The sequence below is a fragment of the Caretta caretta genome, chromosome 4 (assembly GCF_965140235.1).
Source record: "Caretta caretta isolate rCarCar2 chromosome 4, rCarCar1.hap1, whole genome shotgun sequence".
Classification (NCBI taxonomy): Eukaryota; Metazoa; Chordata; order Testudines; family Cheloniidae; genus Caretta; species Caretta caretta.
The window spans coordinates 143,770,270-143,783,617 of record NC_134209.1 but is presented as its reverse complement, the minus strand read 5'-3'; the positions used below and the strand labels follow the sequence as shown (position 1 = coordinate 143,783,617).

General features: G+C 37.3%; 2 protein-coding genes across 5 annotated transcripts in view; one reads left to right on the top strand and one right to left on the bottom strand.

Annotated features, from left to right (window-relative positions):
• The window catches only part of CTNNA2 (catenin alpha 2), an 803,547-nt gene that overhangs the window by 569,698 nt on the left and 220,501 nt on the right, over positions 1-13,348 (top strand). The window lies entirely within an intron of this gene.
• On the bottom strand, positions 4,582-7,348 carry LRRTM1 (leucine rich repeat transmembrane neuronal 1). The gene has a single exon (XM_048846335.2). It carries the CDS (start codon positions 6,467-6,469, stop codon positions 4,904-4,906), a length of 1,566 nt encoding a protein of 521 aa, XP_048702292.1. The 5' UTR covers positions 6,470-7,348; the 3' UTR covers positions 4,582-4,903.

The following is a 13,348-nucleotide window of genomic DNA, read 5'->3' as shown; positions in this document are numbered from 1 at the left end:
TGTTCTGGAGAGGGAATAGTACAGTGTTGTATATATTCGCCTCCCAATGAAAGTGAGTGACTGAGTGAGTATGTGTGTGTGTTCATGCCTGAGAGTGAGAGAGACAGTATCCTTCTAGAATGTCTTTGGATGGCTCTCCCCCAATTAGAACATGGGAGGTAACACACAGAAAAAGCTAACTTATCTTGCCCGCCTTGTCACCTATCCTTCTCTCTCCTTTCTTCATGTTCCTCCATCCTTCCTTTTTGTCTTTCTTATGCTGCAAACCTATATTTTTATTGTGCTCTCCTTTCCACAAGCCCTTCCTTCTTTGCTTGCTCATTCTGTAAAGCTATATGTTTCTCTACCCACCTCAGTCTTCGATTTTTTTTTTAAATCTTTGCCAGTCCTTTAGGCTTATCATCTTTTTTTTAAAAAAGACCTGGTTTAGTCCTCTTCACTTAAGTCTTTCCTCCTTGTCTTTTGTCTCCTTGTCTTCATTTCCTTCCTCTTTTCTTTAATTTGAATATATTTTAGCAGTAATAATAAGCTTGCTAATTAAATGCTGCTTCCCATTTGCCTTTCTGAAAGCTGTCTGAAGTAACTGGGCTTTTTATTTAGAATGTTCTTTTGCAACCACGGTAGAACAAGACACAGAAGGAAACAAATTTAGTATATCTGGAAAAAAGCAATTGCTGGGCTTTTTATCAGAGCAGAAGAAAATGATTAAATATAGACATTTGAAGAGTTTCTCAGTACCCTGACCATAAAAACACACCGTGTATGTTAAACTATACAAAATATGTTCAGGTATATGATCTTTCTTCGATATACACAAGCAAGGAGATTAAGAGCTTCATCTAAGGTTTCATCCTTAGCCCACTATAGAATACGTAGAGATTGCTGTGCATATGGCATGTAAGATCATCCACTGGTGTACTTAAGTACCAGCAGTACTTAAGCACAATGAGGAAGCTAAAGGATGGAGTTTACAGCTTTAACTTAGAATTTCTTTGTATTTATAAATTCAGGCCAGATACAGAATATGATACATTACATTGATTTTGTGATTTCAGGTCATTTTTTTCTGTAGTTCAGAAATTAAAAGAAAAAGCCGGGAAGGGACATAAATCATCCCTCATAAGTATTCAGAGCATACACACTAATATTTCCTTCAAAACCATTATTGGGTACACTGTGCCTGTGTATTGATGTTAGTAGCGAAAGATTGTCTATTATGGATCCATAACACTGACTGAGTATTAACAATCCTCATGAAAGATAGTTTCCTTGCCTTGTCTTGTGTGTGAAAATACTGAAAGGAACAGCTTGAGCTAATTGCCTAGTTAAAAAAGGGAGATTGTCTTTCTAGTGGAACATAATAAGGGGATTTATTTAAAATAGTTTTACCCACTAACCTTCCCCTAGAACCTCTTGGGTGAGAAACTGTGTCACATTTCACCCAGAAGCATATTTTTGTACCCATACTATAAATGTCTGATAAGGGGATCAGAACAGAAACACTGACATTTCTGTGGATAGTTAGTTGAATTTCAAATCTGAAAAGAATAATCAGCAAGAGCTTTCTCCTATTGCTCCATGTACACTACAAAGGTAGTGATGTTCAAATATACCCATGCAAGCTGCCTGAAACGGGACGGAAATAACTGTATTTTGATTAGTTGGATTGTAACACAATAAATGCTTCCCCTTTGCATTTGGAATATTCATTTATTTCTCACATTAACTTTCAGAAGAGATTTGGGCAGCCTTTAGAGCATCATTGTGGTTTATAGCCATATAGCTTAATTTAAATGACAAGGGGCCACGGTGACTGCTCAGGACTCCCAGGAGATATGTACAGGTATCCTCTGGAGACCTGAAGAAGCAGAAGTTTGTCTTGTCACTCGTCTGTTTAGAAAAAAAGATTGTTTGTGATTATTTGAAAAATATCATCTCTGAAGTTGAATATCTGTTATCTTATGTGTGGAGGGTTCAGCTATCATTCTGCAATGGGAAGCAAGTCATTGGTGGTAACTACTCTCCTTTTAGAGAACTGGTAAGAGGAAGTAATGTGATTAGCCCTCATTGTGAAAAGTATTGCACTTTTAAAAATCAGATTATCTCTCTTAGTTTACTTACGGTGCCAATGCAAGATGCATGAAGCATAGAGGTGAATAAATCACCAAGGTTGAATTGTTCAAGTCTCACAAAACCTCATTTGAAATTGCTAACACTGATAAACAGAATGAATAATTCTGTAGATGTGTGCAGTGACTTGCATGTAAAACACACCCCACACACATGCTAAAAATATGAGGAAAGCTGGTATGTTTTGCACCAGTCTTGCAGCAGATTTACATGCACCAAGACATCTTCTATGTACATGAACGCTGAGGAAAAATGAAGACACCGGCACTTTTTCTTATAGCAACAGGAGTTACTGAAGAAATAAAGGCAGTTCAATGTTTTTCACATATGTAGAATTTTAACTGTCTTTGGGGTGCTCTTGAAAGCTTTCTGTCAAACCAACTTAAACCAATCAGTTTGCAAAATGACATTAAAGTTACATTTTGATTTGAGGGGTGTACCATAGTGCTTGTAATTAAAGTTAGAGAGCCAAATTCTGCAGACCTGCCTCAGGCAAAACCCCCCTTTGCACTCAGTGGAGATTTTCATGAGCAAAGACTGGAAAATATGGCTCTAAATTAACATTGTGTAAAGTATTTTGTCTTACAAAACTCAGCAGACACAGAAACAAACAAGGGGATGTCTTGCTGTTGGTTCCATCACTGCTCATCACTGCTCATTTAGGGCCTGATCTTCTTCCAGTGAAGTCAATGGGAGTTTTGCCATTGACTTCAGTGGCTGAAGAATTAGACCCTTGCAGATTTGCAGTGGAACATAAAGAGAAATGCACTATTGCTTAAATGGTTAAATACCATTCTAGCTAGAATAGTCTGAGCAAATTTCAAGACAGCAGGGAAATTGTAAGTGGCTTAAAAACAAAAGCATTCATTTTTGAGTTTCAAATTTGCAATAATGAAAAAAAAAGATCCTCTACCGATGCAGATCATGGCTTTCGTTTATGATATTGTAGTTTTACTATATAAAATAATCTGATTACACTACAGCAATACTTCATATTTAATTAATATAAATCAGGGTGAAAGTTGTTAAGCAGACAAAGAGTAAGCTTTGGCTCTTCAAAGGATATGCTCATTTGACATTTAGAAATAATTTATAAAATCTTCCTTTTTATGCAATTAAACATTATTGCCTACTAAGCTTCTCTGCAGAAAAAAAACTTGGGTTGCTCCTTTCATGATCTGCATTTTATAAATCTGTGTTAGTGTCATAGGCATTTTTTAAAAAAATTGTACATCTAAGTTAACATTAAAAATGTCAATTTTGTGGCACTTCCTTCCGTTGTTGCTAGCCCTAGCATGAAGAAATAGGTACAAAGTGTATACATTTTACAAACTCCATTATCTGTAACATTTTATTAGAAGGGTATGCTGTGTGAGGAAGGTTTGAAAAGATGCACTGCCTGATGGTATAAAAATGCAACACCCTCGTTTTCATTGACATGAGTGGAGAGCAGTCAGTACATATTGGTTGGTTACATATTGGAGAGAAAAATCCAAAATGCAAAAGGAAAAGCAAGCATTTAAAGAAGGGCAATAAAATGAAACCGCTGCATGGCTCTGGATTAACAAAGCACTGAATGTAATCACCGATCCCTGTGTCAATACTTAGTGAGGTGGGCTCATATACTTTCTTCCTCTGCAGGTATTTTTAAAAGGAGGGGCTGTTCAGGATGTCTTGTGATTACAGTGACTGACAAGCTATCCCAATCCCAAGACAGTGGTTTACTATAGTAACCATAAGTATGGTCTAATCACTCAATGCTTAATGGGCCTGCAGTGTTACACCCAAGGTTCTACTTTTGAAACACACAGAGCTTTCACCACTGAAAATTGGATTGCTGCCTCCTTAGTCCTTTCATCATTACTCTACATTGCAGAGAGAAATGGCATAAGAAACAGCATAAGAGCATGAAAGGGGGAAATGATAGAAGATTTTAAATAAGCCCTTTAAAATAAGGTGTTTGTTTTTTTTTAAAAAAGGGAAAGACAAAGTAGCATTTTTAGGCTGTCTTTTTTTTAATCAGACTTTGCAATGTAATTAATTCAGATACAGAATGTACTGATGGGAAATGCTGCATCTTTGTGGCTCTTAGTACAACTCAGAAGTCAGCTATCTTGAAAAATCTTCAGAAATATTTCTTTGTGACAGATTAGAACTTTAGCCTTTCCAAGATGACTCAGCTCCTTCTTTTAGTGATATACTGTTACAGGTAGCATATTAACAAAAAATATATTTGCTATGCCATGCTTTTTTTTGTTTTCAATAACATGGTGTATGTGGATGTGTAATAATTACACTGTGAAGCCATCTGCTTAATTTTAATCTTTCAATTTTATGTGGCTTCTTTGCTGATAGATTTTCATTTCAACACTTTATGTGAAGAGAAAAGAGGTTAAACTGTTGTATTTTGCATACAGGTAACAATTCATGTAGTATACACCAGTCTGTAAAAACTGTAAATGCTATTTTTTTTATTTTAAACGTTTTTGTAGTTTACAAAAAAAATCAATCAATAATTGGTACCTTTTTACACTCTCGGATTCCTGAATATTGTCAGATCTTCAAAGGGAATATTATCATATGAAATGTTAGGACTGACTGTCCTGAAGATTTTAAGACACAATAAAGCTAACATATCAAGTCTTTTAGACAGATCCTCTTACAATTTCAGCAAAGAAGTGCATCAGAAATTATCAGAAAAGCACAGTAAACCCCCATCCAACTGTCTGCCCATTGTTATTTGGTTGCACACTGTTTAAATCCCCACAGAAAATCACACCTCACATTCCCTTGCTGGCTGCTGGTGACAGGAACAAGATCCATATTCATTAATGATCACCAGGGCTCCTTCAATGTGGTTGGGTTTGTAATCAACATAATACTCCTGGGCTGACATGGCAGCCATTTGATGCATGGTTTGTTTCTGCTTCTGCTTTCTGCGCTGTGTCACAAAGCACTGTCTGAGTTGCCTTAGGCTGGCTGGAAAACACTTCCAGGAGACATACAACACTAAAACCACTATGAGGAAAGAGAAAATCAGTGCCATGGTCCCTGTCACCACCTTGTGAATTTGAACAGCATTCTCAGTGTTTTCACTGGGGATAGTTACCGTTATGGCATTTGTTGTTCTTTCTCCTTCAGTATCCTGCACATCATATATTATTGTGGCAGGGCTATAAGTGAACATTTGGTCACTGTTGTTTGTTACTGCTGATAGCATGTTAACACTTGTTGGGTCTTCTGCATCTTCGCATAAGTGAAAAGCATACACTGCATCTAAAACATCCTCTCCCTGTGCATATTCAGGGGTGGCACAGAGCAGATTGCTGTCATAGCGACCTTTAAAGTTACTTAGCCAGGAGGCCAAGGCGCAAACGTTACGGCTGCAATCCCAGATGTTTGCAGAAAGGCTGATGCTAGTGAGTGATTTCCAGGAGTTGAGGATTCTAGGATCAATGTAGGTTAGCTGGTTGGAATCCAGCTGCAGTGATTGGAGGTGAGGTACACTTTCGAAAACATGAGGTTCAATGTATTCAATCTCATTGCCAGAGAGATCCATTTTTTCCAATTTCCATATCCAGTCCAAGGAATTGACTACAATAGTGACTTTATTCCTTCGTAGGCAGAGAGAATGCAGTGAAATGAGCCTTGGAAAATGGGCTAAATTCACCTTCACCAAATCATTGTGCTCAAGGTGTAGTTCAGTGAGTTTAAATAAGCCTGCAAAAGAGTTTCGAGCCAGGCTTTTCAACTGATTGTATCCTATGTCTAGAAACTTCAGGCTGCGACAGTCCTGAAAAATTCTCACTGGCACAAACTTGATGGCGTTTGACCGCATGTGCAAAGTTGTTAGTTTTCTCAGCCCATGAAACAGATCTGGTTCCAAAGACTGCAGGTTATTATATGATAAATCCACACTACGCAAGTTTGGCATCGGTCGGAAAGTAGTATTGGGCAGTTGGGTGATTTTGTTGGAACTCAGAGTGAGTTCTTTAACTCTCCGCAATTTTTGAAAGGTATTCCTCTCCACTGAGCAAATGTGATTGTGATCCAGATAGAGCCACGTGAGCTGCATTAACCCTGTGAACTGTCCATCATGTAGCTCTGAAAGGCTGTTGTACCGCAGAGACAAGCCCATCATGCCCGACAGGTTGCGAGGCATCTCTGTAAGATTCAATGACTCACAGTACAAAAGCCTGCCCTCACACCGACATAGCTGTGGACACCCACTATTCACGGCTGGAAGCATTTTTAAAAAGACACCCAGTGTACACAATATCAACCCTGGGGGCTTCCTCAGCAACCAGTTTAAACAGAGACCAATAAGAAGGAAATCCATTAGCAAGAATATTTCCAAATATGCTTGAGAATGTCCATTGAAATCTTTTCAAATTCTACATCATATTTTATTTCAGGGGGGAAAAAAAGACACAGGCAAATATTTCACTTTACAGCATGCAGGAGCTGTGCAGCATTAAAGTTCACAGACATTCACAGGTAAAAAGATGTTGATTTTGTTCATGTTAGATGCTGCAGCAAAGGAAAAAAAAATCTTTCTTCATGAAAGAATTTAATTAAAAAGTGTCTTACCCACCCTTTTCCAGAGAGTGACAACCTCCATTCAGTTGCTTCCTTTGTGTTTGGACTAATTATATGCAGAACTTAAAAAGACCTCTCTGTGCTACAAATTCAGTCCCTTTCAATTTTGTGCAAAGCTGGCAGGCTCACAATGTCTTATTTTGCTTCTGCTCAAAGAGCTAAAGGGATGTCCAGCTAGCTTTTTAGCTGACTTCTAGGACGTGCAAGTTTCAGAACTATGTGCATGAGCTTGATCTTCTCTTTCTCTCTCTCTCTGTCCTTTTCTCTGCAGTTAATACTGTGACGTTGTGAAAAAAACTCCAAACTCTTTACTAACGACTCCACAGGATTTGACAATCTCTTTAATGTCCATCATTTGAAACGACCATTGACCAGCACAACCTTTACTCCACAGAGACAGATTACAATTCACTCACTGACCGGCTAAGGATAGCTTTATTTCCCATTCTTTGTTCGCTTTGCTTGTTAGGTGATGCTTAGAGCAGAGAGAGAGACAGCAAGAATCCCTTCCCTTCAGCTGAGCAGTATGTTGGTAAAGCATGCAGAGGCACCTAGTGCTCACTGAGTGTCGTAAGCTGCTCATGATTGTACGCCTGCACTGTGCATCTCAGACATGGGCAGATTGAAAAGGGGTGGGCATAAAACCAACATTTTAGTGAGCCAGTAAAGTAATATATGTTCTTTGATGAAATGGAAAATACTTTAAGCCTCTCTCTCCATTTCTCAAACACACACACACAAAAATTATCATCAGCAGCCTGGCATTTCTAAGTAGGAAGAACAGAATTAGATTTTTTTCTTTCTTCCCCCCACCCCTTTTGTTTAAACTCGCCTGGATTCATAAGGCACATAGGGATTAGATGGGGGGTGGGTGTTTGTTTCTTGTTCTGAGAATGAGTATAGAAAATGTGATCTTTGGATTTTTTTCTTTTATTTTTTTCAAGACCAACGTTTGAATTTTATAGTCATTTGTTGGGAATATGTTTTTATTCTGATACCCTCTCACCACGGCATGTTTAGAATTCTGTGCAATCCTTCTCACAGAAAGGCAGTCAGGGCTCTGCAAATTCGAATTTCTGGACTCGTATGTTTTAATTACATTTGGTCTTTTACCATCCTGCATATTTTTAATGTGGTCAGCACATGCTTTTCCTAATGGCGCTTTTTTTTTTTTTTGCAGCATATGCTACGGCACACAGAACTATTATTCATGCAGCATAAAGAATGCTGTGCTTTCTGAATGAGATCAACATGCAGGTTGCCCTTTCAGTGTGTTTGTGGTGGGGAGAGACGGGATTTGGAACCCGATTAGATTATGTTTTCCCAATTGTGCTGCCCTTTGTTCTATGTACCAACAAATCATTGCATACTAATTTTCATTCATCATTATTTATAGAAAAGACCACTGTTGATAAGCTATCTCTGTAATCTTTAGACCGAGAAATATGCAATACTATTGTCAGGGAGATATTGGCCATTCTTTTCTATTATGAAATACCATCAGAAGTGAGACGGCTGACAAATGCTATTGGAACTGACAACTCAGGGTTCAGTATATCCCTTTAAGGAAGTTTGATATGAAAACACATTTCATGCAAAAGAAAGTGCTGTTCTCTTATTTAAGTCACCATTGATGATTAGGTGGGTGTGTAAAGTTGGATTAGCGTTGAGTTTGGCTACAATACTGACCAAAACAGTTTTTCAGGTTTTTGACGAATCAATACAAGATCCTGGTTCTGCTAAACGTATTTGATTCTGATTGGCTGCTTTGAGCATGTGCTGGTACAGCTCAAGGAACACAGTGATTTGATACTACAGAAGTTCTCTTCCAAGGGAAGTCACAGAAAACGTAATGCCAAAACTATTTTCAGGAATTCAAACATGAATATGTGAGTGAATCATTTCAAACATATTTGTTCAAAACATCCTTCCCAAATGTGTTAAAATCCTTTGATTGCAGTCTCAGAACTGGGAATCAAGAATTATTTATCCTCCTAATTCAATGTATTTATGCCCTTCTACTGTATATATCCATTGTTTTCCAATAAGAGTGGCTGGGCACATACCAAAATCTGAAACTTTTGTAGTATTTAGACTTCTAATCATGGATGGAAAATTGACCGTGTTTCTCCTCCCACTCGTGTTCCTTATTCACAGCTCAGGAAGTCCTGTAGTGGCAACTACAGCCTGTTCCTGTCCGGTAGTGGCAGTGCATATTGGCTTCTCTTTCCCACTACACAAAAACATTGGGGAAAGTGATGAAAGAACATGGGGAGAGACTAAGGGAAGCTAACAAGGAAAGGGAGGCTGTAAAAATCATGGCCATGCCAGGACATATTCAGGATTCCAGTTCTGAGTATTTGATGAAGTCAGCAGCAGAGACTGAGGCATTGGGATTATATGGAAATTGCACAAACCCCCCAAGGTTTTAGATCTGGAATCCCAGGAGGAGCTCAATACTCTCTGCCCCTGAACAGGTCAGGGGCAACTCTGTAAAGGGAACTTCACAGAATTCTGTTATCCCTTCAAGAGAGGTTGGCAGGCCCTATATTTGTAATGATGATATCTACTACTTAAATGGCATAAAGGAGCCATAGTCAGCTGCAAATCATCAGAAAATAATTATTCTGGCATTGGTGAGTACTCTCCAGGGCATTAATTTTCTAAATCTGGCCCATTCTTCGCTGGTGTAGGAGGAAGACAGATGTGGGTGAAGGTGCTGCACATCTTGCATTGGCACAGGATCTATTAAGGATCCCATGCCAATGGCATAAATTAGATCTTACTTCAGCTGATGTAAGTGGTGTCAAAGTGAAGGCTGGCTCTCAGAATTAGGGGGCCAGAATCAGCTGTGGTGTGCTGAGTCGAGCTCTGTTGTCGGAGAGAATGTGCTCCTATCTAAAAATGCTTTTGTACAAAGAAACCAGGTCATTCTAAGAATGGCAGAGCTCAATATGTCTAGCTACAGCCATTGAAGCAGTGGGTTGACTAAATCCAAGAAGTATGGAATATGGGTTCGAACAAAAATAAAATTGGGTGAATGTGTTTTGGTTCTACAATGTCTTTGGTAAACTTGTCTATCATAGAGTGGCTAAACATTTTTAAATGTACCTTTTACTGTAATAAAAACAGAAATCTGCTTTCAACCTAATTTTTCTTCAAAGGACTTAATTTCCTCTGTCAAAGCTGTTATCACTGCCAACTTGTTAAGTTTACACATTTTCTACAGTTCAAAACCCTGTGGCACATTTGTATACATTAAAAGACTTAACTTAGTTGTATAAACTGCAGCTATTATAAGTTGTTTTCAGAAGTATAAATTAAGTGTATATGTATTTAAAGGAGACTGATTAAATCAATGCAAAGTAGGTTACAGAAGGTAAATATAAAGCTTTAGAAAAAGTTTAGCTGATTGAATAAGTATTGAAATCATCACACAAATGAAATTTGCTGGTATTCCAGTGCAATGATTCGCAAAATTGTTCACGATGTCAAAGTAAGTCAAAGTTAATACATTAACTAGTTAAAGTTAACTAGTTAACTAGTTAATACTTGACTTGTTAACTAGTTAAAGTTAACAAGTCAAAGTTAATACATTAACTAGTTTCAATCATGCGCCATATTTATTAATTTCTGGTATTGTATGCTCTAAGTATCATTTATGCCCAAACATTTATTAGGTCCAAATCTGTACTTCACTATACTGATTTATGCCCTGTGTTATACAGGAAATCAGACTAGATGATCACAGTGGTCCCTTCTAGACTTGAAAAATATGAATCTATGACTTCAGTAGAGTTCCACCGGTGTAAATAAATGCAGAATTTGGCTCATAATCTCTAAGTGTATGTATACTCTTAGTTTATTAACAATCAAATATGTAAACTCAAAAATGTGCAAGATCCCATTGAGCAGAGTGTAAAATAATCTTGTTTATGCCATGCACAAAGAATACCATAAATGTACTTCTTGCTTTTGGTATTTTCTAAGTTATTTCTATCAGTGTAATAAGGAATTTGATTGGTGATTTTAATTTCCCTTTGTGGCTAGGAATGGACAAACTCAAACCTTGATCTTTACACTGTAGTCTTTAATTTTCAAGTGCACTGAACTGTGGCATTTTTATAAACATTTAAAGAAAGAAAAGGAAAAGAAAGGAAAAGAAAAGACATGACTTGAAGGGTAGCAAATTAAATCTGTTATTGCTCTGATATTTACATCTTGGACACTCCTGGCATTTGCCTCACTGTCCCCCCCCTAAATAGGATTTAGAATATCAGTTGATAAGGAGTGGATGAGCTATGTAAAATGGTATTTTTAGTGGGCACACAAACATTGTAATATACAAGTTTTCTTTAATCAAAATGACTCTGGCCATTCGAGGTGTTGAAGTAATAAGTAAAAGATAGCTATCTCTGCTGCCTTACTATCAGTACAGAATAGACACATTGGATGTGTTACAATCTTTAAGAAATAGATATTCTCATGTAAATCAGCCTATTTATTTTGACAATATGATAAATACACTTTTATCTCTTCATGCAGATACTTGGTTGTCATCACCAGCCACAACAGTTTCCCATGTGAACCTCTGTAAAGTCAGTCATGGAGGCAATCTACATGCAAAATTGTCAGTGTATCTTTTAAAGAAAATATAACAATTAAGCTGGTTGTAAACAACTCCTAGTTCATGTACGTCTAGACTAGAAGTTTGGTCTTGTTGTAACTCGAGTGAATTGCGTTTCAGTTAAATCTAGTTAACACCTTCAGAAATGCTAATCTAGACGCTCTACAAACATCTATTCCAAGACCTTCTAAAGCATTTCTGGAGGTGTTACTTAACTAGCGTTAATTGATTTCCAGTTAACTGGTGTTAAAATGGTACCACACACCACCGTAGACATACCCCAAGGGTCACCGTTTCCTCTTATGGTTAGTCATGACTAGGTAACACATTTCAAAATATAACTGTCTTTGTCTATACTGCATACTAAATGGTTTTTAAAACACATTAATTGAAGTGTGTTAATTGACACATCTTGTAACCCAACTCATTTTCCCGGCATAAAGAAAACCTAAGGCTATGTTTCATTGGAAAGAGACACATTTCTACATTGAGATAGCTAATTTGAGATAGTGCTTGCAATGTAAAATCCTAGTTGAGACAAGGCACAGGTAGTTTTTACCTTGAAGTAGCAAGTCAAAATCAACTCTTTACACTCTTAAAGCTTAAAGGTAAAAACTACCTGTGCCTTGTCTCAACTAGGATTTTACATTGAGATCGCTGTCTTGATGTAAAAAACTCACCTTTTTTGCAGTGAAGACAAAGTCTCTCTGCCAAAAACCACTACTCAGACTAACAAGGTGCAGGAATTCATAGAAAGAAAGTTCTAAAATAAGTTTTCAGAAGGTTGGGGTGAACAAATTAAAAGCTGTTCCTGGCAGCTTTACCGGGGAGTCATTTTACAACTGGATAAACTGTTCCTGGAAAATCTTCACAGTGCATTAAGCACAAATCTGTTCTTCATAGTATTAGGAAATACTTCTCAAGTCACTTCTTTTGCTCTTTTCCAAATATATTTCTCATGAACAACCAGAAAATCAAAACAAAAAAAAATCCCACCCTGAGTCGATATTTGTTTTCTCATAATCTTCTTGCGGGAATATAGTACAGTTTCCACTATACCATTGCTGTGGAGTATGCACTGCCCCCATTAGCTAAAGAGTTTGAGACTAAATTAATTTCAAGGCATCCGGTGTTTTGGCACTGAGAACATCAGCACAAATAGGCTAGGTTGGTGCAAGTTTTTTTCTACCTGAGCCAAGGAACAAACAAGTTCTTGGAATAAAGTCTCTAGTTGTGTTTTCTTCACTCAGAACAGGTAATATTGCAAGTGAGTGAGTAAGGCATTACAGTTAAGCAATATGTTTCCAGATAATTTTATTGGAATGTTTTATAGTCTGAAATGTTCTCTGAACTCCTAGAATTCCTACAGTCTCTAAACAATACAGACTGGCCTAGGTAGCCATGGGGATAGATGATGATCAATATCTCACAACCCCTATAGAAAACATACAAACAGATCTTTGGCAGACTAAATCATGCCCAGATATCTGTTTCTTTTTCTATATTTTGGTTGTTTAGAAGGGCAATATTTTTATGCTACCATTTTTCTGCTCTGACAATATACAGAGACAGAAAGGAGAAAATTTGCAAAATTACCATTATCAGAATATAGACCTCCTTTTGAAATCATTTTTTGCATGTAATCCATTTCACTGGAAGATTACAGGAAGTTTACATCTTATCATATATAGTAGGAAAATATAAAATACAAAAATATAAATACTGATGATCATATCACATGGGATTAATTCTGATAATGGTGGTAAACCTAGAGAAGCTGAAGTATTGTTATAATTTATATTGCTACAATGTCTAGAAACACCATTCATGGACCAAGATCCCATAGTGTTGGGCACTGTAAAAACACATAACATAAAGATGGTCACTGTCCTAACAAGTGTACAATCTGACCTTTCTTTAAATTATTGCCAATAATTAATAGGCATTCCTAAGCAATTTAATGTGTATGTGTGTAGCGTTGTTTGTTTGGTT

What these genes read in the sequence shown, in the direction of transcription:
- LRRTM1 (XM_048846335.2), bottom strand. Translation starts at nt 6,469, where the DNA reads ATGGATTTCCTTCTTATTGGTCTCTGTTTAAACTGGTTGCTGAGGAAG.